Source organism: Syzygium oleosum, unplaced genomic scaffold (assembly GCF_021117445.2).
Source record: "Syzygium oleosum isolate NSW1041296 unplaced genomic scaffold, Sole_v2.1 Sole_v2.01, whole genome shotgun sequence".
NCBI classification, from domain to species: Eukaryota; Viridiplantae; Streptophyta; class Magnoliopsida; order Myrtales; family Myrtaceae; genus Syzygium; species Syzygium oleosum.
Window position 1 is genome coordinate 33,418,375 of NW_026607485.1, and position 25,025 is coordinate 33,443,399.

At 42.0% G+C, this 25,025-nt stretch overlaps 2 protein-coding genes and 1 long non-coding RNA gene across 3 annotated transcripts; 1 reads left to right on the forward strand and 2 right to left on the reverse strand.

The window, feature by feature from the left end:
• The first annotated feature begins 1,041 nt into the window (after positions 1-1,041).
• On the forward strand, positions 1,042-4,296 carry LOC115682541 (uncharacterized). The gene is made up of 5 exons (XM_030606778.2): positions 1,042-1,847; positions 2,284-2,595; positions 3,523-3,612; positions 3,727-3,794; positions 4,161-4,296. The coding sequence occupies exons 1-5, from the start codon at positions 1,500-1,502 to the stop codon at positions 4,294-4,296; spliced, it is 954 nt and encodes a 317-aa protein (XP_030462638.1). The 5' UTR covers positions 1,042-1,499.
• On the reverse strand, positions 3,461-4,357 carry LOC130138274 (uncharacterized). Its single transcript, XR_008816674.1, has 2 exons — positions 4,219-4,357; positions 3,461-3,920 (listed from the first exon to the last, which is right to left on the reverse strand). It is a non-coding gene; the product is annotated as an uncharacterized LOC130138274 (long non-coding RNA).
• A 35-nt stretch (positions 4,358-4,392) lies between these two features.
• Positions 4,393-10,369, reverse strand: LOC115682540 (sugar transporter ERD6-like 6). Its single transcript, XM_030606777.2, has 18 exons — positions 9,968-10,369; positions 9,658-9,720; positions 9,460-9,549; positions 9,083-9,142; positions 8,936-9,001; positions 8,791-8,856; positions 8,379-8,454; positions 7,943-8,007; positions 7,724-7,816; positions 7,488-7,568; positions 7,312-7,396; positions 5,877-5,923; positions 5,681-5,743; positions 5,546-5,605; positions 5,366-5,431; positions 5,221-5,280; positions 4,753-4,867; positions 4,393-4,651 (listed from the first exon to the last, which is right to left on the reverse strand). The coding sequence occupies exons 1-18, from the start codon at positions 10,175-10,177 to the stop codon at positions 4,539-4,541; spliced, it is 1,479 nt and encodes a 492-aa protein (XP_030462637.1). The 5' UTR covers positions 10,178-10,369; the 3' UTR covers positions 4,393-4,538.
• Positions 10,370-25,025: the final 14,656 nt, after the last annotated feature.

Genomic DNA, 25,025 nt, shown 5'->3' on the forward strand with positions numbered 1-25,025 from the left:
ACCTCTAACAACATGTAGGTAGATTAAGTAAGGTTTTTGCCATCATTAGGACTCATCTTTAAGAATAATGTAATACCCCCGTGAATTTTCTTTTTAGTATTATAGCTTAAGTTCTTGGATTGGGTGTTATTTGTAATCACAAGAAAAATATATATAATTAAAAATGATACGATTGATCTCCGAACTTTTCTTAATGCTTAATATGGTCTTTGAACTGTTTTTTATTTAATGTAATCTCTGAAGTTTCAAAGATTCGCTTGATGTAATCCTTCGATTAGGTATATTGCCGTATTGCATGCATTTTTTTGTGGCGTAGACTGTCATATTGTTATTTTTTGGACCGAAATAATGATATGAATTGTCACGTCATTTTCCACATCAACAAATCTTTTTGCCTTTCCTCTTCCTTTTCCTTTCTTCTGGGGCCAAAATAATGGGAGAGAGAAAGGGATATACGATATGAAAGCTAGATAAGCCACATGGCACATCTAACGTCAAGTTAATAGAAATTATGGTTATGTCACCTAGCGCTCGTAGACTTTGCAATGAAACGACTATATTGAGTGAATCTTTGAAAGTTCGAAAACCATACTGAAACAAAGAAAAGGTTTGAAGATCACATTGAAAAGAAGTTCAGAACCATCAAAAGTTCTTCTTGCAAACCTGTTAAGATTCAAACATTTCTTCGGAGTTCTTCCGGGACAACCCACATCATTATCTATATACATAGCTTCGTGGCCTCTATCAGGGAAACTTGTTTGGACCCAAATCCAATGGATCGAACAAATCATAGTTATTGATATCGTGGATTCAACGCGAGCGCTGCTTAGCGGTCCCAAAAGATCAACAATTGTGATTCACTTGAAATCGGAGTCCGAGTATTTGCCCTATTCATCGTCAGATATCATAACAAATCTGACAAAGCCATGTGGTGGGGGGATTGTCCTGACCCTTTGAGTCACTCTAAGCGCTGGTCCAACAGACTTTCGTCCCAAAAAGAGTAGGCAGTGGCAGTTGATCCAAAACCAAACAACCTTTGGGCTTGTCCATTCAAACAGCAAACTTTCTTTTTTGTCTTTATGAGTAAACAAAATTTCTGGTAAACCGTTTCAATTTCTTGTTATTGTTCACAATCACAACCCACACCCACGATCTGAACGAATCGATACCGTGCAAGAAATCACATCCCCCATCAAATCTTTTAGCTTGCTGTCTCGTTTTGCTCGTGGCCCTGCCTCATTTATTTACAGTATCGAAGATCTTGGGAGAAAGCTTCCAAGATTGTGTAGTTTTGCATGCAAACTTCTTGATCCTATTTCGCGTTCGACCCCCAACAATCGATTAAACATTCGACAGCAACCCAACACCAAACCCCACCGTCTTCTCGGTTTAAAAATCTCTCTCTTCTTCATCCGTCTCGTTATTAGTACTCTCTCTCTCTCTCGCAAGAACAAGGGGAGACACACACATCCGCATCAGACACAGAGAGGGAGAGAGAGATGGTGAACTTCGTGGAGCTCCAGAAGCCACTCTTGCATGGCCTCATGAAGAGGGCAGGGATCCGGCCCTACACGGCGGAGATCGAGCCCGGCACCGTCATGAACTTCTGGGTGCCGCGCGAGACCATCAGGAAGCCCGACAAGAAGGCCAAGAGCAAGGACGAAACCGTTCTTGTCAACCCCACGAAGCCCGCCGTCGTCCTCATCCATGGCTTCGCCGCCGAGGGCATCGTGACGTGGCAGTTCCAGGTCGGCCCGTTGACGAAGAAGTACGCCGTTTACATCCCTGACCTCATATTCTTCGGCGAGTCGGTCACCGACAAGAGTGACCGGTCACCAGCGTTCCAGGTAGGGTTGAGCTAGCTCCAAGGAGGAGCAAGATTATGCATAGCCATCTGCACTTCAAATTGCACGCAGCTAAATATGGACATCATTCAGTTCAAGTGACTTGAGTGTGTGAAATTCCTGTTGTATCCAATATTATAGTTTTTGTTAAGAGATTAGTGTTTTCCTAAATACATAAAAATTTCGGTAGTTTACTTAGGCTTTTGAGGAGTCGGTCAAATTTAATGATTTCAACCTAAAGTAGACACTCATCTTAATGAAAAAAAGAAAATTCTTTCATACACAAGGTTTGTAATGCAGATATCATCTGGATTACATTATCAGCCTAGCAACTTTGGCGGTTCAGTTTCATTAACAAGTTCAAATCCGAGTCGACACATAAAATCTGACTTTAGTTTCCAAAATAATCTTTCTCTTTTCTTCTCCGACCAATTTTCAGGCCGAGTGTTTGGTGAAGGGGCTGAGGAAGCTCGGCGTTGAGACGTGCACGTTGGTGGGGTTTAGCTACGGTGGGATGGTGGCGTTCAAGATGGCGGAGATGTACCCGGAGATGGTCCGAGCCATGGTGATATCGGGGTCGACACCGGCCATGACGGATTCGATCAGCGGCGAGACGCTAAAGAGGCTCGGGTTCTCCTCTTCGTCGGAGCTCCTGATGCCGACGTCCGTGAAGGGCCTGAAGGCGCTTCAGTCGGTCGCTATGTACCGGAAGATTTGGTTCCCCGACCGGTTTCACAAGGACTACCTCGAGGTAACAATTGTGGTCATTACCCTTAGCCATTAAAAACCAAACCTACATTTGAATTTTCGGATATATTGTTCAATATAAAAACTCAGTATTTATGCAACCATATCTATTCACATTATATACCTCTCCCTCATTAGTTAATTAAGGTATGAATCCTGTGTAAAGCGAACGGATTCATCACTAAGTGTCGTTCTTTCAAGTACTTGCCCGAAGGAGAGAGTTCAATCTTTTTCTATATTTCGTACCATATTTTCATGCTATTCTCTATTTTATGATGTCGCTCCATTTACGACGCATCCAGGTAACATCGATGATTGCAATCGGGTTGCCCCGTTAATGTCCAACTTCCAACAGCTTGTGGACGATGTCGTGTGCACGCAGAACCGTTGAAAATTGATTGACACGACATCCTCCCACTTGAATGTTTCGAAAAGGACTTCCAACTACTACACCTATCTTGTTACCGTCAGTTGACAATCTTTTAGTACGATAACTTAGGCGTGCAAATGGTATTAGAACAAGTCATTGGGTAGCCACGATTTTCCTTTGTTGTCTTGACGAGACACTGCTCCCCTTTGCCTGAGCCCCTTAGACGAAAAATTAATGATAATGATAATGATAACAATAATGCCCCGAGATATTAAGACCGCTTTAGAAACTTGATCTATTAAATAATACGAGGAATCCCGATTTGGGTACTCCGTAATTATAATTTTTGCATCATGGGGTTCGTGTTTTCTAGCTCGTGACGAACCGTGCTGTCGGACCGGGTCGCACCGACAAGATGATCCCAAAACATCAAAATGCATGGGAGGCTTACTTGAACCTCTTAGAAAAGACTTTGAAATGATACTTAACTACATCTCTGAACAAGAACTGAAAGCCACTGTTTATTACCCAACTAGCTTTTTTCCAATGTACAAACAACAGGTGATGTTCACAAACAGGAAAGAGAGAGCTGAGCTATTGGAAGCTCTTGTCATCAGCAACAAGGATGCCTCCATCCCTAACTACACCCAGGTAATTATCATTTTGATCTTCACATGTCTCTGTTTTCATTGGATGAATCCATGAATCTCATTCATCCATAGAACTGAGACACTGACCATCTCCAGTTTTGCATAAATTTTGCAGAGGATACATCTCCTCTGGGGTGAAAAAGATCAGATCTTTAAACTGGAGCTGGCTCAGAACATGAAAGGGTATGTACCCTCGAATCATACTTCTACCGGGAAAAAGAAAACAAAGGAACAGTTGTCCATAACCCAAGTTCACTATACTGTCCTCCGATCTCAGCTCGAGAATTATGTGGCGCATGCGCAAGAAACCTAGAGAACGACGCTCAATGAGTTGAACATATCTAATGGTGTGACGAGCAATGTTTCATCATGTCGGTCATAGAATGATTCCACCTGATGATATTTAAGCATGAATCACCTTCAAATTGAATCGACTAAGTAATACAATGAGTGAAAAACATCATATGATCACTCCAGATCATTATATGCTGTCCCCGTTGGGTCAACCAAATGAACCTCACTGACAGTTTATTTTCGACAAAATTGCAGACAGCTAGGAGAGAATGCAACGGTGGAGGGCATCAAGAAGGCAGGACACTTGACTCACCTTGAGAGGCCCTGCGTGTACAACCGGTGCTTGAAGCGGTTCCTTGCTTCAGTCCATCAAAGTGAAGCCGACAAATGAGTTCGACTCCGCTTTTGTGCTTTCATTGTTTTTTCTGCTCTCTAGCCTCAGTGCAATGTTTGTGAACAAGATAAATGAAATGGAAGAGAAGAGGCGTAAAATATGTTACTTTTTCTCCGATTTCGATTTTCTTTATCACAAGTTTTCTTCCTCAGCAACTCCGAAAGGGAAAACCATAAAACTAAACGTACTACGAAAGGCATAGATGCCACGAGAAAGTGAAAAAGCTTTTGCAAAAGCGATCATCTAAACGAGGACTGAATCTCTTCCAGTGTTCTTCCCTTCGTCTCGGGAACAAGAAACGTCACGAAAGCAACCGTAAGAGCAGTTGTCAAGGTGAAGATACTGAAAGTCCCTGTTAAGAATGTGGGAACACAACTCAGAACTAAATACACACGAATACCCATTCATGTACGTACGATATGGAGCAATTGGATTATAATAGTTGAGACGTACCTCCCGTGCTCCAATTCAACAGCAAGTTCTCGCTCATCGTGATTGCCCAGGAAAAGAACCAATTTGCTAATGTTGCTACGCTCCCAGCGAGACCCTTAATTTCCACGGGAAGTATCTACAATATGCAATTTGGTCCAACAAAACAAGAGTCTGATTAGATTAGATTAAATTTATACTAAGAATTAATATATCCACTTTTGACATCCTCCAAGAGCACAAAGAAGTTTGGTCATTTCCTTCTTTGTCAATGTTTCTTTCGTCATTTCCTTCTTTATCTGTTCTTTTTTGCCCCCTCTCCCTGGCATATTTGCTATAAATTATCACACAAAACTTATGGGGATAGACCGACAAATTAGTGAAAAGATGAGAAGAGGATGGCAAAACATATTTTAGTGAAGTATCCAATTAATCCAGCAAGCCATAGCTTCTACCCCTGACACATAAAGGAAAAACCTTCGCTCGACATACCTCAGACATTATAAGCCAAGGAATTGCTCCCACCCCTAGAGAGTATGCAATCATAAGAACCTGGAAAAATCATAAGTGAATATTTTAAGACGTGCCAATTATACCAATAGAGCTGCAGAAAATCACAAAAAGAGCAAAGTCTTACCACAAGCCCAACCAGTGACATTATTCCCAACATGCTATACACACGGGAATCTTCTGATACAATATCCTGTAGATAGCAAAGAACAGAGAGAGTTCGTAGTGCCTTTAGTTTCCCAGAACATAACATCACATGAAAACTCTATTAGAAAGCATGACATGAGAGGACTGCAATTTTACAAACCTCTAGATAGAAGGCAACTGAAACGATAAGAAGGCTAATAGCCATCCCAGAAGACGAAATCTGTAAGAAATATACTTCAGATTAGGCTGCTTTGTAGCTAGACAAAACTTGACAGGAAAGTATTATCATACTTACAATAAGAAGCAGCCTGCGACCGGCTCTGTCCATCAGCCATACAGCTACTCCGGTGGCAACAACCTAAGTCATTTAAAGAGAGACGGTCAGAGAACAATACCACATCTTTCGCATGTCGTGCGAAGCTTCAAATCACATCAGTTCACATGATAGACAATCCGCATGAAAAGCCTGAGAGATGCGCTTCATATAATACCTGGATTGCCCCGAGGCCAACTGTTGCAGCATTGCTTGAAGAAACTCCTACCAAATTCACTGAGTGTCTTAGATTCTTGCAAAAAAGGATATTCTTTTTTTTTTCCTTTCTTTTTGGGCGGTAATGAGACCATTAACCTAGACCAGCAAGACTTGCGTTGAAAAATAAAAAAATGGAAATAAAATATTGATAATCGTTGCATCATCAAGGCCCTGTCTGGCTTAAATCCTGGAGCAGGATTTAAAGCTCATGACTACTCTTCTCATAGCATCAGTCAGTTTCTAGATTCAGCGTACTTGTTAGCCTCTGCAGCTTTATTATCTATAATGACCAGACCCCTCCCACGTATGTCAAGACCTGAAAAGGAGTACTCAGATGTGCCCACTAAAGTAGTAATTATTTGGGAATAGGTCTCAATTATAATTCACTTCACATAGACTTTTCCCAACCGCTATATTTCGTTTGCTATGAACTCTCCTACAAAGCATTGATGTCATGATCTGTAATAATCCTGTCTTGTGGGCCAAACCCTCAAAATGACTATTCGTATGTACCCCTCAAGGTGGTGGTTGTTTGGGATGGGTCATCCTTATGAATCACTTCACAGGTCCTCTCCTTTCAATATAAGACTTGGGGTGTTGCAACACCTATGCAAAAACAACTCTACCTGTTTTTTGTTAGATGCTTGGAAGAATGATTTTGGATCTACGTGTACATGAAGAAACAATTCAACCATTAGCCTTTTTGCTCTCTCTGTGCTTCATAACTGAGCTTTCACTGCGGATGAATGTGCCAATCATTATGCAACATGTTACAAACAATTAAGCTTAGAGGTTCCCAATTATCCATTGTCCTCTCCCATCAAGCTTCTGGAGAAAGATCTCTATGAAATATTTTTTGGTGCGAGGATCAAATTATCTAGCAAACATCTATTTTAGGTCTGTGACTGGCAAATCGAGATATCTAGAGAATAAGTTCCATACAAATCAACAAAATATCCCTTCTTCTTGGTCAAAGAAACTTTGTTTATTGCAAGTGCTCATACTGATTGGGCAGCATACCACTTATTCTACATGACCTAAACTATGTGAAGCTTGCTATCAACAATATATACTTTCTTTATTTTGTAGTTCTCATTCGCATTAACCACTCGATTAACTGCATCAGAGGGCACTCGGCCCAGGTCAAAGCTTTAAGTTCTACGATGGCATTCTGTGGTATGTTTTCTACTTCTTTTTCAAAAAAAAAAAAAAAAGCCAAAGTTGGGATATCAAAGAGTATCATATGTCAATTATATACAGGAATGGACATATTACGCCATTATTTTGTCTGAAGGGTATAATGAGATCTCCGTTTACTTAAAGGCAGTAGATTCAGATCTTTAAGCCAAGACAGGAGTGGTGAAATTTCAGAAGTCAAGAGTCAATGTCCTAACCAGCGCTCTCAAAAATCTTGGTGGAATAGAATAAGACGCCATTGATGCCAGTGAGTTGCTGAAGCACAAGCAATCCAATTCCAACCTGGAGCACAATGATCCAATATCTTATGAATAAAGCTTTAGAGATAGTACACAAGATCAATGCAGTTGATCAAAATCAGAGAGTAATGTACCATTAGAGGAAACCAATATCTCTTCATCTTGAGATTGGCAAACCTGATTGTGGTTCTTTTGGTTGACGATGCAACAGATTTCTGAAGAAAGTAATCATCAGAAGTCCTAACGCTATAAGTGGAAATTACAAATTAATAAATGATGCTTCCATCAAGAACATCTAATCCAAATGGCAGATGCAGTGGAATATTGGAATCACTAACAAGGAATTGACTATATCAGCATTATACAATACCTTAATTTCGTTCACTTCAGAGGAAATATCAGCATCGAAACCCCGTAAAACTTGTAAAGAGGCTTCAAATTCATCTGTCAACCCCATTTTGGCCTGCAAATTTTGCCACCATCAGCAAAGGCAGTGATTTAGAAAATTCCCAATATATAATAGGAAACTTTATGTCAGCTGAAAGACAATTCTGAACTTTGAGCACGTAAACAGATGCAATATCTGTACCAGCCACCTAGGAGACTCTGGTATGAAAAATAAGCCAGGGATCAACACCATGCAAGGCAAAGCTCCTGCAAAAAAAAAAAAAAAATCGCTCTGTTTCACATTGCTTGGAGTGTAATAAATTGTTAATTGACTTCGCAGGGAAAAAAAAATTGTTCCGTTATTTGATTAGTGACAGACTGAGAGGATTCATCTGTCTTGAAAGCAGTTATATAGACAGTTAGATCATTGGTGATGGTAACCACTCAGAAGGTATTCTTAGCAAACTTAATCAATGGAGTGTCTTTAACTGAAAGTAATTCTAATCTGATAAGAACAATACTAAGTATATTGAGATTTCCCTCCTAATGCTATTCAAGTTGATCAGCATACAGTCTTGCTACTTATTAAACAAGTTAGTTATCGATGCTTGCTCTTTCCTTCCTTTAGATATGCTTACCTAAAATTGCTAGCACTCTCCAGTTGACAAACATTCCCAACACATAAGCCAGCAGAATTCCGATAGTGACTGAGAGCTGCACAACTCGAAATCTTAAAGAAATTAACATACTCGTCATATTACCATTGGGGTAATTTATGCACAACTGACTGGATAAGGAATAGAGACGAGAGGAAAGATCTGTCTAGTTTCTTCTCCTACATCTATGTATGATCTGTGGCACTTGTACTGATGTCCACCGGTAGATCTAAAGTAAAGATACATGAACATGTGAAAGAAGAAACAGTGGACACTGGAGAAAGAAGCATTTGGCCAAGATAACTGAAAGCACTGCCGCGCTAAAATCACAGAATTTATAGTATGACTTCTAATGAAGACATTCAAGAAACAGCAAGATAAGCTGACTATTAACCTGATTCACAGATCCAAGACTTCCTCTCATGTCTTGAGGTGATATCTCCGCAATATATACAGGCACCTAAAAGCGACAAATCTTGGTTCAGGGATAAAGTTCACAGGAAATCCATTGGAATCATTAAGAGCCTTATCAAGGTTACCGTATAGGATATGACGCCCACGCCAAATCCCTCCAACAACCTTCCCAGGTATAAAAATGAAACATCCTACTAAAAGAAAACCTTAGAATGTGACAAATCTGTAGTACTAAAGCACAACTACATGTGTTGGTGGGCGAAAAAGCTCACTTTGGAAAAAGAGATGATGAACCATCCAATTACATTGGGGATTGCAGCAATCATCAGCGACTGCAATTCAACACAGAAGCAGTCTTCAGGAACAAACATATTTAGCCACTAGCCGCCAACGATGCAATACCAGCAAATGAAACAAAAGTAAGGTAACTTTTAGTTTGCACTTTTACCATTTGCTGTCCTGACATTTTCCTTTGTGGATAAGGCAATAACAACATTTAAAAGTAAATACCCAAATCTTTTTCAACTTGATAATCTATGAAAGCACTAACTAAAAGTCTATGATCACATCCACAGCAGCTCCTATGGTTAAACTATTAACTGAACTCTGCTTGCCAATGAATTTAACCATATCAAACACCCTTATTTACCCCTTTTCGGCCAATATACTCTGCAATCTGGCCGCTCGCAATGGCCCCGACCATAGCACCAACGTTAGCCAAGGAGCCAAACACGGAGAACTGTTGCAAAGAAAGACGCCCAATCAGTAGAGTCAAAGAGCAAAAGTCACCGCAGCCGCGAACACGACATGGTCAAGAGTCCAAAAGTTGACGAAGAACAAGTGACACCTCCGAAAGCGAGAGACTTAGGTCGCTGATAATGTCCTCCTGCGTCGGGGACGAATACCCACACTGAGAATAAACAGAGAAACGAATGTCACTCACAGTCGTTGGCAGCTAATTATGCAAGCGACACGCGCGTGCGCGCTTGCGCACCCACTTCGCCAACTTTCGAAAAGTTGATATTTTTGTTTCCTGCGATCTCATCGCGCATACTTCTAAGAGCTGGCCCAGTTAATAAACCCGTTTAAACAGTGCAATGAACGACATTGATCCGGCCACCAACGCCCGCGATTCCGCGAAGAAGAAGGGCGCTCACCGTGAACCCAAACTGGATAGGGCCCAGCGCGACGATGAGGACGCAGAGGATGACGGAGACGGAGCCGTCGCGGATGATCTGCGCCGACGAGCCCAAGTTCGCCGTCGTGGACTGCCGCGAGCTCATCCTGTACCAGTTCCCGGTGTTGAGCAGCGGCTTCCGGAGGTCCCTCTCGCTGCCGCCATCGTCGCTATCTTCCCTGTAACTCATCTCTTCAGACGACCGAGACCCGCAATTCCCAAGAAAAGAAGGCGAGCGTTTCTTTAATGGGTTCGGAGCGAAGGTTCCGTCCTTGAGAAGTAGGTACAAGAATTCCCAAGCGGGAAAGAGGCTTCGCTCCACCGGCTGTTTCGAGGGGCGGTGCCACCAAATCTTCCGGTGAGGACCAGCGATTTGAAGAGAAGGTGAAGAAGGCAGGGAGGAGGGGGACAGTCAAAGTCAACGGGGGGGGGTGCTTCGCTTCGTTGGGACAGCTGAACGTCGAGAAAGTAGGTTCGGAGAATGAAAAGCGAAAACCTCACGTGTCATGTGCACTGTTTTCCCCACCTGCGAGATGGACTGATCTTGACTAGCTACTCTATGCAATGCAGGGGAAGATGCCCGCCGTTTGCGTTTGAAAGGTCGGTCGGAAACGGGGAGCTTTGTCCCTGCCCGCCGTGACATTGACGGCGGGGACATGGGTTCGGATTTCTTGCCGGAAATGGACTGCCCTTCTGGGCTAGGGTAATAAATTTGCCAGACGAGATAATGACACAAACGGTTCATGAACTTTAGCTTCATGTGTAATTTGGTCAATGAATTTTTAATTTGTTCAATGTAATCCCTCAACTTTAGCCTAATGTTCAATATGATCTCTCAACTTTTAATTTGTTCGATGTGGTGCCTGAACTTTCGATACATGTTCAATTTAGTCTCTCAATGATATGAAAATGTTCAACGTAATTCTTCTATTAATTCAAGTTTATAGACTACGTTGAACATTTTCATATAGTTCAGGGACTAAATTGAACAGGTACCAAAAGTTCGAGGATCATATCGAACAAATTAAAAATTCAGGGATCACATTTAATATTAGGCTAAAGTTCAGGGATTATATTGAACAAATTAAAAGTTCATAGACCAAATTGTACATTAGGCCAAAGTTCAGGGACTGTTTATGTCATTTTCCCGAAAATAAATTATAGACTCGTCCTCCGATTCCAAACGATCAATGGCCTCATTTGTTTCGGCTTTGCAAATGGTTTTTCGAAAAATGCAAATGCCTTTAACTTAAAGCCCATTGGGAAAATACAATTTGGATTTAGTAAAAAATTATTTGTAAAGTTACTATGCCCAAGTAATGTTTGGTATTTTTTTTTTGGCAAAGGGCTTTTAACATGATTTCAAAGTGAGATTTCCACCCCCAACTTGATCTCGCACGTGCGGCCCTTGTTCGTAGAAGACACATGTAGTATAGCTCAAACTTTTTGGTTGAACATTCTGACCTGGTATTTAAGTTAGGTTCTGCCCCAAGTTTATTTCGCCCAGCGGCCTGTCGCGACCTCCTCGAACCGGCCCCGCCGCCTAAGGTGGATTGGCTAATGGATTACTAAGTTAAACCTAGCTCGAGCTCTCCCAAGCTCATACCAGTTCGCGACTTAAGTTGAAGTTATTAACATGGAAATCAATTTCACCTAGGAGTCGCCACTAATCAGTTTTTGGTGGGTCGATTAGACACCCAAGTGAAACACGGGAGAGATGCTTCACTTCTACGAACCAGAGATTCAATGGGTACGAGAACTTGATTACACTAGCGATCTACTAGTGCCCTTTCGGTACCTAAACTTGATTACTTGCGAATTAACGTACCAGGCAGCCTATCGAAAAAGCTAAGATTCCGTCTAACCATGCTAAAAATAGAAAATAACAACCAATAAATTAAAAGTGCGCAACCAAATAATCACAAAGAAAACAAGCAACCAGCGACCTAGCATCGTCTCTAAAAAAGAAAAGGCAATCAAAAGCCCTAAAGTAAAGCCCTCATGGCTTATCCGATTTTTGAGAAATTTTCAGAGGGTTTTTTTCTCATTTTTTCATTTTTTTGAGTTTTTTTTAACCTAAAATCTAGTGAAATTAAACCCAAAACTGATTTCTGAACATCTCCTAATTTTCTGATTTCTTTTTTTGGAATTTTTTTTGAATTTTTTAATATTTTTCAAATTTTCTGAATTTTTAAATGTTTTTTTAATGTTTTTTAGACTTTTTAACATTTTTTGGATTTTTAAACATTTTCGAGTTTTTTTGGAATTTTTAATATTTTTTAATATTTTAATATTCTTTTTGAATTTTTAATTTTTTTAATGTTTTAATATTTTTAATAATATAATAATTCCGGACCAGGTCCCCTGACCCGATCCGCCCGACACAAGACCCGGGATCCCCCCGCTCCTTTTCTATTTTTTTATTCCATTCTTTTGATTTTCCTTTTTTCTTTTGTCTTTTTCTTTTGTTTCTTTTTTCCTTTTTTATTATTCTTCTTTCTTCTTCATCCCCTCCTGCGCGTGACCTTCCTGCCCAGAAAGTTTCCCTACTTCCTACTGTTCTTCACCGAGAACTCCTATTCTTCAATCGAGACCTCACCAAGAACGCTTTTGGGCCTCCGACCGACGACGCGGGCCGCCAACGCCGACTACCTACACTGGGCTCACGCTCTCACCATCGACCCCCCCATCCGCCGAACCTTCGGCTAACTCCGGCCGCCGAACGACACCGGCAACCAAGATTCATTCTCCGATCCCCAAACTTTCGGCCACAAGAAAACATAAAACCCAAACAACCAAGCATACACGACATGGAAAAGAGCGAACTGACAGTGGCGGCTTCGAGCCACAGGTGTCACTGGGCAAAGGAGAATGGAGCTCTGGCGAAGGTCACGTCCATGGCCGACTCGAACGATGCAAGATATGCCACAAAACCGAAAGAAACCACAGAGAAAACACGAAGGCAGACACCATTCGACCAATATGGGAACCAATCAAGCATAAAAATCGAGTTTCAAGCACTGATTCGCAAAAAATAACTCGGACCTCCATTTAGGCATTTCGTCGAACATGTGATGTGCGAGTTCATAAAAATGTTCTAGAGTGAGATTTGATGCGGTTTTCAACTCAAACATGAAGTGAGAAGACCCATACAACTGTTTTTTGCCACAATAAGGTCTCAGTTTGCACAAAAACGACCCGAAAACGCAAGATCAAACTCGGGGTCATAAACTCAAAGAACTTCGTTGAAGCATTTTGGCAAACAGGTGTTAGGCAACTTGAAAAGGGAGCTAAATGCCTAATCTCGACACGATTCGTAGTCTTTTTTTTGACACGTGATGTTTGGAAAAGGTTCATTGAGTGTCAAAAACGAGTTAGCTTCCTTCGACGGGGCCGGGCGACCACCGAATAGGCTCGGTGCGCCCGGCACCCCAGAGGCAGGGGAAGGGGGACAAAAACAGGGGAAGAAAAGGATGCAAAACCCACCTGGTTCGGGGTTGACCGAAGAGAGGCGCGACAACTGGGGCCTCGGCGGTGGCTCAGACGACGTTCCGGCGAGTGGGTGAGAGTCGGATCTCTCCGATTCCCCTTAACTCTCAGTCGGTCTCCGTTTTTTTCTTCTTCTTCTAACTTTCTCTGCGTTCTTGGCTCCCTCGATTCTCTCTCGGTTTTGGCTCCCCCTCCAGTTTATTCTCCCCGGAAGCTCTTCAAGTTCTCTTCTCCTTTCCCCTCTCGTTCTCTCCGCTTTGCTCTCTCGTTCTCTCCGCTTTTTCTCTCTCGGATCTCTCCCTCCCCGATCTCTCTCCGGACCCCCCTGGCTTTAAGGACAGCCAGCTGCGCGAAGCCGACCAGCAGGCGCGCATGGCCCTGCCACCGCCAGCCTGCCGCGGCCGGCCGTCTCCCGACCCGAAGATCGCGCCGGCGGCCCCCGCGCCCTCTCGGTCTCTCGTTCTCTCGTGGCGTTCACATCGTTCCTCCCCGTACACTCAAACGTTGACCGGGGAGGGGAGCTGAACAAAGTTGCGCGGCCGGGCCGTGGGAAATGGGCCGGCCCGCGAAAATGGAAAGGGGAACACGGGCCGCGCGCAGTAAAAGAAAAACAAGGAAAAAGAATGGGCCGACGAACCCGGCCCGAAAATCTTTTTTTTTTTTAATGAATATGTCCTAATAGGCCATATTAATGCAAATGTGCCTAATGTCTATATGCCATGGAATTTAATAAAAGTATTTTTGGCTTAGGGGTTAAAAATTAAACCCTAATTTTTATGCGATAAAACCTTAAATGATTTGAGCAAAATTTAGGTGTCAACAGCTTCCCTTCTTTGAAGGGGAGCTCGAAGAGGTTCCTTTCAAAGATAAGGGACGCCTAAATTTTGTTGACAGAGGACATGGGATGATGCAATGCAAGGAAGAAGAGAAAATAAAATAAGATCTAAATAAACGAAAAGCATAGTTTAAAGAAAAATGTGGTTTAAGGTTGGACCACAAACCTTTTGGAAAAACGTGGTTTAAGGTTGGACCACAAACCTTTTGAAAGAGTGGTTTAAGGTTGGACCACAAACCTTTGGAAGCGTGGTTTAAGGTTGGACCACAAACCTTTTGGAAAAACGTCGTTTAAGGTTGGGCCACAAACCTTTGAAAAACGTGGTTTAAGGTTGGACCACAAACCTTTGGAAGCGTGGTTTAAGGTTGGACCACAAACCTCTTGGAAAGCGTGGTTTAAGGTTGGACCACAAACCTTTGGAAGCGTGGTTTAAGGTTGGACCACAAACCTTTTGGAAAAACGTGATTTAAGGTTGGACCACAAACCTTTGAAAAACGTGGTTTAAGGTTGGACCACAAACCTTTGGAAGCGTGGTTTAAGGTTGGACCACAAACCTTTTGGAAAAACGTGGTTTAAGGTTGGACCACAAATCTTTGAAAAACGTACCTAGGTGTACATACCTGTAGATCAGATCGGATTGCCTAAAGGTTCTCTGTCAGCGGGGCTTGAAAAGACTCAGAGAATGAGCACCTAGGGTTCCTTGTCCGAGGACTTGATGGATTGCCGGGTGGATCCTCACCAATAGTGCTTGAAAAGACTCAATGAATGAACACTCGGGACTCTTCACCCGAGGATTTGATGGATTGTCAGGTGGGTTTCGCTAGTAGGGTTTGAAAAGACTCAAAGAATGAGCATACGGGGTTCCTCACCCGAGGATTTGATAGATTGCGCCTAAGTTTCTCACGAAGGACTTGAGGTGCCTAAGTTTCTCACAAAGGATTTGACATAAGGAGCATGGCTCAGAGGCATACCTGTGAAGGCCTCATTTTTCTTTTTTTTTTTCTTAATTTTTAAAGAGGGTAAAAATACTTACCTGATGTTTACAAGAGAAATAAAGGAAACTTCGGGCTGCAAAAGCTCACCGTGTAAGGAGAAGACTCTGGGTTGCGAAAGCCCGCCAGGTCGAAGGGGTGCTCCGGGCTGCAGAAACTCACCGTGCAAAGAAAAAGACTCTGGACTGCGAAAGCTCGCCAGGTCAATAGGGTGCTCCGGGCTGCAAAAGCTCACCGTGCAAAGAAAAAGACTCTGGACTGCGAAAGCTCGCCAGGTCAATAGGGTGCTCCGGGCTGCAAAAGCTCAACGTGCAATTCTGAGGCTGTAAACCTATCAATCAAGAAGATTCCGAAATGGCCACTGCACATCTAACGGAATATGTTATAACAGATGCCTTGGTAGGGAAAGCATACCAGGCGAGATTGATATCATTCAGACGCCATGAAGGACACGATCAAAGGAATAATATCACTGACAAAGTGTTGATTGCATGAGCACATCGAACTAGTTTCAAACATTTAGCATCATTCAATATCACAAAATTGCCGGCAAAAGGACACTATAAGTGCCATAACTTGTGTACGGAGATCACTTTGGTGCCATAACTTTTTTTTGGATCACTGTGGTGCCAAGTCGGAGGAAAAATGATCACGTAAGTGTCATAAGTTTTTTTTGGATCACTTCAGTGCTAAAATTTTTGAAAAACGATCACTTAAGTGCTAAAATTTTTTAAAAACGATTATTTAAGTGCTAAAATTTTTGAAAAACGATCACTTAAGTGCCAATTTCCGGCGAGCCACGTCAGCTTCAGAAATTAATAAAAAAAAATGACACGTCGGATTTCCGGCGAAAAATTGTGTACGACACCGGAGTTGGCACTTAAGTGATCGTTTTTCAAAAATTTTAGCACTTAAGTGATCGTTTTTAAAAAATTTTAGCACTAAAGTGATCCAAAAAAAACTTATGGCACCAAAGTGAGCGCCGTACACAAGTTATGGCACTTGTAGTGTTCTTTTGCCCAAAATTGCCATTGGGTTTGGGAAATGTCATTAATCATCAAATTCTCTTAGGAGATAAACCTTTGTCAGAAAAACCTTGGCTTATGGAAAGGGTTAGTTAAATATACCAAACAAGAGTTCCTTAGTCAGAAAGGGCTTCTTGCAAGCTCTCAGAGAAGGTTGTTTATTCCCATCCATTGATGCGGGAAATAGGCATGTTCTCTCTATATACCTCACACTATCAGTGTCAAAGGCTTCGAGAATCATTCGCAATAAGTATGTACTGAGCAATCCAAGAGGTCTTTTAAGGACTGTAATGCAGGTTTGGTCATGATTTCAACAAAGGATAAGCATTATCGGCTAAGAAATGAAATAATTGTGGATCAGCATCTCCGCCAGGTTTACAAGTCAAGAAACCTTAAGATGAGATAAGATAACATTGCCCCCACTTCTTCAAGCGACAGCTTCTTTATAAAGTCCTTATTTTCACTTGAATCATCCAAATTAGAAGAGACTTTGGGAAATGGTTGTAATATTGGTTCAGTGAAAGTCTCGAAAGGCTCAGAAATTCTCAAATGGGATTTAGGAGTTGGTGATTACCATGGCATCATTACCATCATCCAATCTTTTTGAAGGCACTCGACTTTTGAAATCCAACTTGTCTCGAAAGTCCATTGACTAATCATTTTAATGTAAGAGCTTTATTCTTTTCTCTAATGACGTTTGCATTTGCAATGATTTTTTCTTTGCAAGCATTTTGCTTTTGACATTCTCCCCCCCCCCCCCCCTTTTTTTTTTTTGAGAATTTTTCTCTTGATGCAACTTTTTTTCTCTTTTTTTTAATGGGCATTGGCCTTGCTTTTACTAGGCACACTGCTTTTTCATGCCCCCTAGTTTTCATTTGACTTTTGCTCTTTTGATTTTTTTTTTTTAACTTTTAGGACTTTCGAGATGTTTTTCACATTGTCTCACGAGTATCCATTGTCTTGATAAATCACATGCTTTGTCCCAATATAGGGAGATAATCACCACTTGGGCTTTAGAAATGAATATTTAGGCTCAACTTGGTTGAACAAAGGGTATGAGTGTTTGGGTAGAGAAATGAATGCTCTTCTTCATTTTGGGATGTTTCGAGCTTCCACAAGAATTCACCTGAAGTTACCACAAAAAGATTGATACCAGTGAGAGCAAAGAAATCTTTCTCATCTTTTCACCAAATGATGTTAACCAAAATCTCCAAATTTGCCTCAATTGTGGGGTGGTTCTTGACAGGGGTATTTTGAGAATTCTTCACATTTAAAGGCTCAAATGGGCTTAACTATGATCACCTGTAGTGTATAGGATATAAGAAGGAAATGCCTCTTTTCATTTCGATCTGTATACTATTCGCGAATGAATCTCTCGTCCTTAAACAACACGAGTTTCTCTTTTTCGCTCCTCTCAAAGTGTTTACAGGACGTGTTTGGGAATGGTTTGTCTTTCCTCATCTTAAGTGTTTCTCACTTGGCATAATTAACATTTCCTTTCACTTCGTTGAGATCATCATGAATTGATCAATCTCCACAGGGAATTTTGATTCAAAATGAATGATCCGCCAAGCATCAAGGCAATTTTTGGATAAAGATGATATTCAAAATTTTCGTGAAAAGTTTGCTTTCACAATTCTACTTTTGTGCTCTTTTCTCAAATACATCAGAAACTCCCCCATTTTTTCGTGAAGAAAATTTTCATTTGATTTTCATTTAAATTTTGGAGGAAGGGTACTTACCTGCGGTATGGCGACTTGGTAACCCTGTAAAGAATAAGAAAGAATGTGTTAGTTAAAGACCCTTTAGGGATTGGAAAATTGGGAACGATACAACATTACCCCTCGTTTGCATTTGTCCTTCAGGTCTTTAATGCTTCCTATCAAAGGAAAAGAGAATCATGTCAAGAATTGTATTAAAATGGACAGTTGAAAACGATACAATTTACCCTTCATTTGAATTCGCCTTCTTGGGTATTTGACAACGCCCCTTCATGCGCTTTTGTTAACATTTCCTAAATGAATGATTTGGCCTCATCGTGTTTCTTTTGTTGGAGATGTTGCTCATGTGGTCAATGTACGCCTCTTTTGTGCTGAATCGAATGACTCCGCTTTATCATGCATCATGGATGAGGGTTACTGCCCTTTCAGTGACCTGCCCTATTTATCACCCTGCAAAAAAGAAATGGAATATGTTATCTCCATTCTCGGTTGAACTTAATTTAGGAACAATACATCCTTTTATGCTAAGTTGGATGGTTTTGTCACGATTTGTTGACGGGAGGCGTTGCCCCTATGATCAGATACACTCCCCTTCAATGTGTGTTGCCTCATCATGCTTTCTTGGAAGAAGTTGCTGTCGCCGTGGTCAAACACATTATTTCATTTGCACAATGAGAGATGGCACAAGTCATTTCCATTTTCAGTTGGAATAATTTGGGAACGATATACACCCTTTTCTTTTGGGATGGCGCAATTATGAACTAAGTTGTCCTCCTCATGCAATCTTGTCGATTCCCGGGAATTTGCCTTACATCAACTCTTTTTTGTCCTCACGAATTCTGCACAAGGGGAGGAACAAGTCATTCTTTAAATAAATCGAATTTAATTTGGAACGATTACAACCTTTTACTCGGGGGCACCATTTGATGGTTGATTCTTGCTCGTGTACATCCATGCCTTGAAGGATCATTTCGCGAACCACCAATAATCATCTCCACGCTGGATTAAATGCCGAGAGGCTATTTGAAGGTGCAAAAATTGCAGCTACTAATGCTCAGCAATTCCAAATGGATCATAGCTCATTCCTCTTCTTGTCTTTTGACATTATCGTTTGGATAGTCCGCATCCATATATGTGGACCCGTCAAAGAGCTTCCCATGAGTTATAGATGTCACTAACCCAGGAAGTAGCCTTGGTGCCGAGGAATCTTTGCACATTTCTTCTTTTGAGAAGGTTGTCAAATTGATGTGAGATTCTCCAAGATGAGAAATTTCTGTGGACTCTGCTCTGAGAACAATAGGGATTACTTGAAGCACAAATTTTAAGAGCATTTCTTCATCCACATTGACGATTGAAGAAAGAAGTGGATTCACAAATGTGACCCTAAGGTCAAATTTCAAATTTAGGAATGTTCAGATGTCATCCCTCCTCGGTCTCATTTCCTGAAAATGGTGAAGCGTAAAGGTTAGTGGATTCTTGAAATGGAGCTCTTTATGAACACTAGGGTATCATCGTCTATGCCAAGAGCCGCAAGTCCTTTCATCCTTCATCAGTGGGAGACTAGCCTTTTCCATATTGCTTCAAGGCAAGCATGAGAGATCGTGATGATCTCCTACCCTCGAATTCTGGAAATATAATCAAGTAAAGCTGGTCTTCACTTGTGTCGGGGATCCCTATCAGGCACAATGTCGTGGTGCATATCAGGCCTTCATGCCTGAGAAGCCTTCTTCTAATGTCCACGATTGCTAGTAGCGGAAAGTTTCCCCGGTTTACAATGTCCAGAGAGACCTCAACAATGAAAATTATTCCTCCAATCTCGTGGTTCTTTGCAACAAAATGAGAAACTTTCTAATGAAACCATCGTGGAATCTCACTCCCAGCGATATTCAAGCAAGCAAGCTCGCGAGAAGTGGAGGCAGATACAATGAGATAAATTGACTTTTTTTTTTTTTAGAAGTACAAGGCTCCCTCAGACTAGATGAAAGCTGGAAAAATCATTACGACCCAAATCCAAATCCTGCAAGGAGGCAGTCCTTTCAAAATTATCGGGGATTCTTCCCAAAAATCCCCAAGCATGAGCACCCATTTCCTAAAGCCTTAGTTGCTTTGAATCCAGAAGCTGCCTCTATTCCAGTTTAAAATCTCAAGGATACGAGCAGACTTCATCATGCAAATGTATGCATGAATCAAACGCCAATCCAATGTGTGTTCCAAGAGATTACTTATGGAGTTTGAGAAGACGGGCAGTATACTTTGAAACTTCAAGAAATTATGTCTTCTAGACCTGCCAATTTGTACTCTCTATGACGCAATTCCTTCGACGCTCATGCCTTGCTGCATGTGCCTCGAGTTCAAAGGGCCCACACTTTGGTTTTGTAGGGAAAGTGAACGCCAATCTCGAACAACCTTTTCATTTTACCTGTTTTCATGAAGAAAATGGAAAACAAGTCAATTGATGCATGAGAAGTTCTTATTGGAATGACCACATTTTACCATCCCAGAATGTTTCTCCCGAGTCTCCGTGGAAACTCAATCCATATGGGTGGATTGCAGCATCTCCAATTGGACCCAAGGCAAAAGTTACTTATGACCTTGAATTTGAGTTGCATGATTTACAAAAACATTCAATTGGGTTCACAATCAATGCCCAAAACGCGAAACATGATTCCTACTAAGAATAAAGACGATGACAAAGTACAAAAAACTCTTGCATAGAAGAGTGCAAATCTCGTCCTAGCTTCTAAGTCCACTTCTTGGCGTGATCGAGCGAGAAGATTCCAAAGAAGAGCCGTTGCGTATAACCTTCAAAAGGAAGACAATGTTAGTACGTGAACGAAAAAAGTGATCTCTCAATGAAGCCGCCTCTTATAACGAAAGCAAGGCGACGATACGTGCCCCATGATCCCTATTTGCGAGGATTTGGTATTTCGCCAAGGTTTCGTAGTAAGAGGAGACATCATTAAAAGATCAAATCGTGGCTATCAATCGAATGCCCATTTTATTCCAAAAGTTTAATATGCAAGATGTGGCATCAATTGTGAAAAACTGATTTGTGATTTCGGATTTTTGGAAAAACGGGACAATTCATAAAATGTGATTTGAATTCAAATTCCGGAATGTGAACAAGAAATAATTTTGTTGAAAATGTGATTTCAATTTTATGCCCCAAAATACAATCTTGACTTGAAAGGATTTCTATACAAAATGTGATTTTAAGCCCATAATTGAAAATTTAGACAAAACCATATGTTTTGTAAGGCCAAATTAGAGGTGTTTGAGTTTTATGCCCAAGGCTCACTGTCAAGAGTGATTGCCCGAAATTTTCAATTATAAGCTTAGATCACCTAGGGCATTCGATTGATTTCCACGAATTTCAAAAATAACAATTTGAACCAAAAGTGAACAAGTAAAGAGAGAAACCATACTTACATTGGATGACAAACTTTTAATCACGTAAACATGCGAATGTAACGTGCAGCTCGACTTCTACTCTAGATGGCTCAACAAATTGGAGTTACGAGGGTGGGATGACTAGTCGTGGCCTCGCGTACTAAGCCAAGTCCTCGTAACTCCGGCTCAGTCAAGAATGATACCCCAATGCGACGCGGCCTCGCGGGCAAAGGTAAGCATCCTCGACACCAAGAAAGAAGTTTTCGGGATTGAGTTGGGCAACCTCTACTACGCGGCCTCGCGGTGGAAGTCGTATCCAACTCAATACCATCCTAAACATTCCTAGTGCAGCCCAGGTCCGGCAGCATGATTGTGTGTGCAACAGTGTAGTGCTAAAACATTTATGCATGCACAACAGTTTATACACAAAGCACTTCAAGAGTTCGAAAGAGAAAAACATTCATTCCCAAACTCCAAACCTACAAAACAAAGGGTCAACAATTACTCCACCCCTTATAACTCCCAACCTACAAGACCATTTAACACTTTGTTAGCGGGCTTACCTTAGCCTTCACGATGCGCTGCCACAAGACCACGTTAGTTAAAAAACAATCAAGATATACTAGGCCTAAGTCTTCAAGTCCCCAGCGGAGTCGCCAAACTGTCGCGACCTCCCCGAACCAGGCCCCGCCGCCTAAGGTGGTTTGGCTAATGGATTACTAAGTTAAACCTAGCTCGAGCTCTCCCAAGCTCATACCAGTTCGCGACTTAAGTTGAAGTTATTAACATGGAAATCAATTTCACCTAGGAGTCGCCACTAATCAGTTTTTGGTGGGTCGATTAGACACCCAAGTGAAACACGGGAGAGATGCTTCACTTCTACGAACCAGAGATTCAATGGGTACGGGGACTTGATTACACTAGCGATCTACTAGTGCCCTTTCGGTACCTAAACTTGATTACTTGCGAATTAACGTACCAGGCAGCCTATCGAAAAAGCTAAGATTCCGTCTAACCATGCTAAAAATAGAAAATAACAACCAATAAATTAAAGGTGCGCAACCAAATAATCACAAAGAAAACAAGCAACCAGCGACCTAGCATCGTCTCTAAAAAAGAAAAGGCAATCAAAAGCCCTAAAGTAAAGCCCTCATGGCTTATCCGATTTTTGAGATATTTTTAGAGGGTTTTTTCTCATTTTTTCATTTTTTTTGAGTTTTTTTAACCTAAAATCTAGTGAAATTAAACCAAAAACTGATTTCTGAACATCTCCTAATTTTCTGATTTCTTTTTTTGGAATTTTTTAATATTTTTGAATTTTCTGAATTTTTAAATGTTTTTTTAATGTTTTTTAGACTTTTTAATATTTTTTGGATTTTTAAACATTTTCGAGTTTTTTTGGAATTTTTAATATTTTTTAATATTTTAATATTCTTTTTGAATTTTTAATTTTTTTTAATGTTTTAATATTTTTAATAATATAATAATTCCGGACCGGGTCCCCTGACCCGATCCGCCCGACACAAGACCCAGGATCCCCCCGCTCCTTTTCTATTTTTTTATTCCATTCTTTTGATTTTCCTTTTTTCTTTTGTCTTTTTCTTTTGTTTCTTTTTTCCTTTTTTATTATTCTTCTTTCTTCTTCATCCCCTCCTGCGCGTGACCTTCCTGCCCAGAAAGCTTCCCTGCTTCCTACTGTTCTTCACCGAGAACTCCTATTCTTCAACCGAGACCTCACCAAGAACGCTTTTGGGCCTCCGACAGACGACGCGGGCCGCCAACGCTGACTACCTACACTGGGCTCACGCTCTCACCATCGACCCCCCCATCCGCCGAACCTTCGGCTAACTCCGGCCGCCGAACGACACCGGCAACCAAGATTCATTCTCCGATCCCCAAACTTTCGGCCACAAGAAAACGTAAAACCCAAACAACCAAGCATACACGACATGGAAAAGAGCGAACTGACAGTGGCGGCTTCGAGCCACAGGTGTCACTGGGCAAAGGAGAATGGAGCTCCGGCGAAGGTCACGTCCATGGCCGACTCGAACGATGCAAGATATGCCACAAAACCGAAAGAAACCACAGAGAAAACACGAAGGCAAACACCATTCGACCAATATGGGAACCAATCAAGCATAAAAATCGAGTTTCAAGCACTGATTCGCAAAAAATAACTCGGACCTCCATTTAGGCATTTCGTCGAACATGTGATGTGCGAGTTCATAAAAATGTTCTAGAGTGGGATTTGATGCGGTTTTCAACTCAAACATGAAGTGAGAAGACCCATACAACTGTTTTTTGCCATAATAAGGTCTCAGTTTGCACAAAAACGATCCGAAAATGCAAGATCAAACTCGGGGTCATAAACTCAAAGAACTTCGTTGAAGCATTTTGGCAAACAGGTGTTAGGCACCTTGAAAAGGGAGCTAAATGCCTAATCTCGACACGATTCGTAGTCTTTTTTTTGACACGTGATGTTTGGAAAAGGTTCATTGAGTGTCAAAAACGAGTTAGCTTCCTTCGACGGGGCCGGGCGACCACCGAATAGGCTCGGTGCGCCCGGCACCCCAGGAAGCGAGGGAAGGGGGACAAAAACGGGGAAGAAAAGGATGCAAAACCCACCTGGTTCGGGGTTGACCGAAGAGAGGCGCGACAACCGGGGCCTCGGCGGTGGCTCGAGCGACGTTCCGGCGAGTGGGTGAGAGTCGGATCTCTCCGATTCCCCTCAACTCTCAGTCGGTCTCCGTTTTTTTCTTCTTCTTCTAATTCTCTCTGCGTTCTTGGCTCCCTCGATTCTCTCTCGGTTTTGGCTCCCCCTCCAGTCTATTCTCCCCGGAAGCTCTTCAAGTTCTCTTCTCCTTTCCCCTCTCGTTCTCTCCGCTTTGCTCTCTCGTTCTCTCCGCTTTTTCTCTCTCGGATCTCTCCCTCCCCGATCTCTCTCCGGACCCCCGGCTTTAAGGACGGCCAGTGCGCTTGAAGCCAGACCCGACGAGCGCGCATGGCCCCGCCACCGCCGGCTGCCCGCGGCCGGCCGTCTCCCGACCCGAAGATCGCGCCGGCGTCCCCCGCGCCCCTCTGGTCTCTGTGGCGTTCTGCCATTGTTCCTCCCCCGTACACTTCAGAAACGTTGACTGGGGAGGGGGAGCTGAACAGTGCGCGGGCCGGGCCGTGGGAAATGGGCCGGCCCGCGCGAAAATGGAAAGGGGAACACGGGCCGCGCGCAGTAAAAGAAAAACAAGGAAAAAGAATGGGCCGACGAATCCGGCCCGGAAATCTTTTTTTTTTTAATGAATATGTCCTAATAGGCCATATTAATGCAAATGTGCCTAATGTCTATATGCCATGGAATTTAATAAAAGTATTTTTGGCTTAGGGGTTAAAAATTAAACCATAATTTTTATGCGATAAAATCTTAAATGATTTGGGCAAAATTTAGGTGTCAACACGGTCTTTACTCATCAATTTTACATGTTGTACCTAGCCCGTTCGCACCTTAGAGAGGACCTCACATTACTTGTCTGTGGCATATTAATATGTTGGGAAAAGTGCCAAAAAAGTCCTAAACTTTTTGCATTGGTGCCAA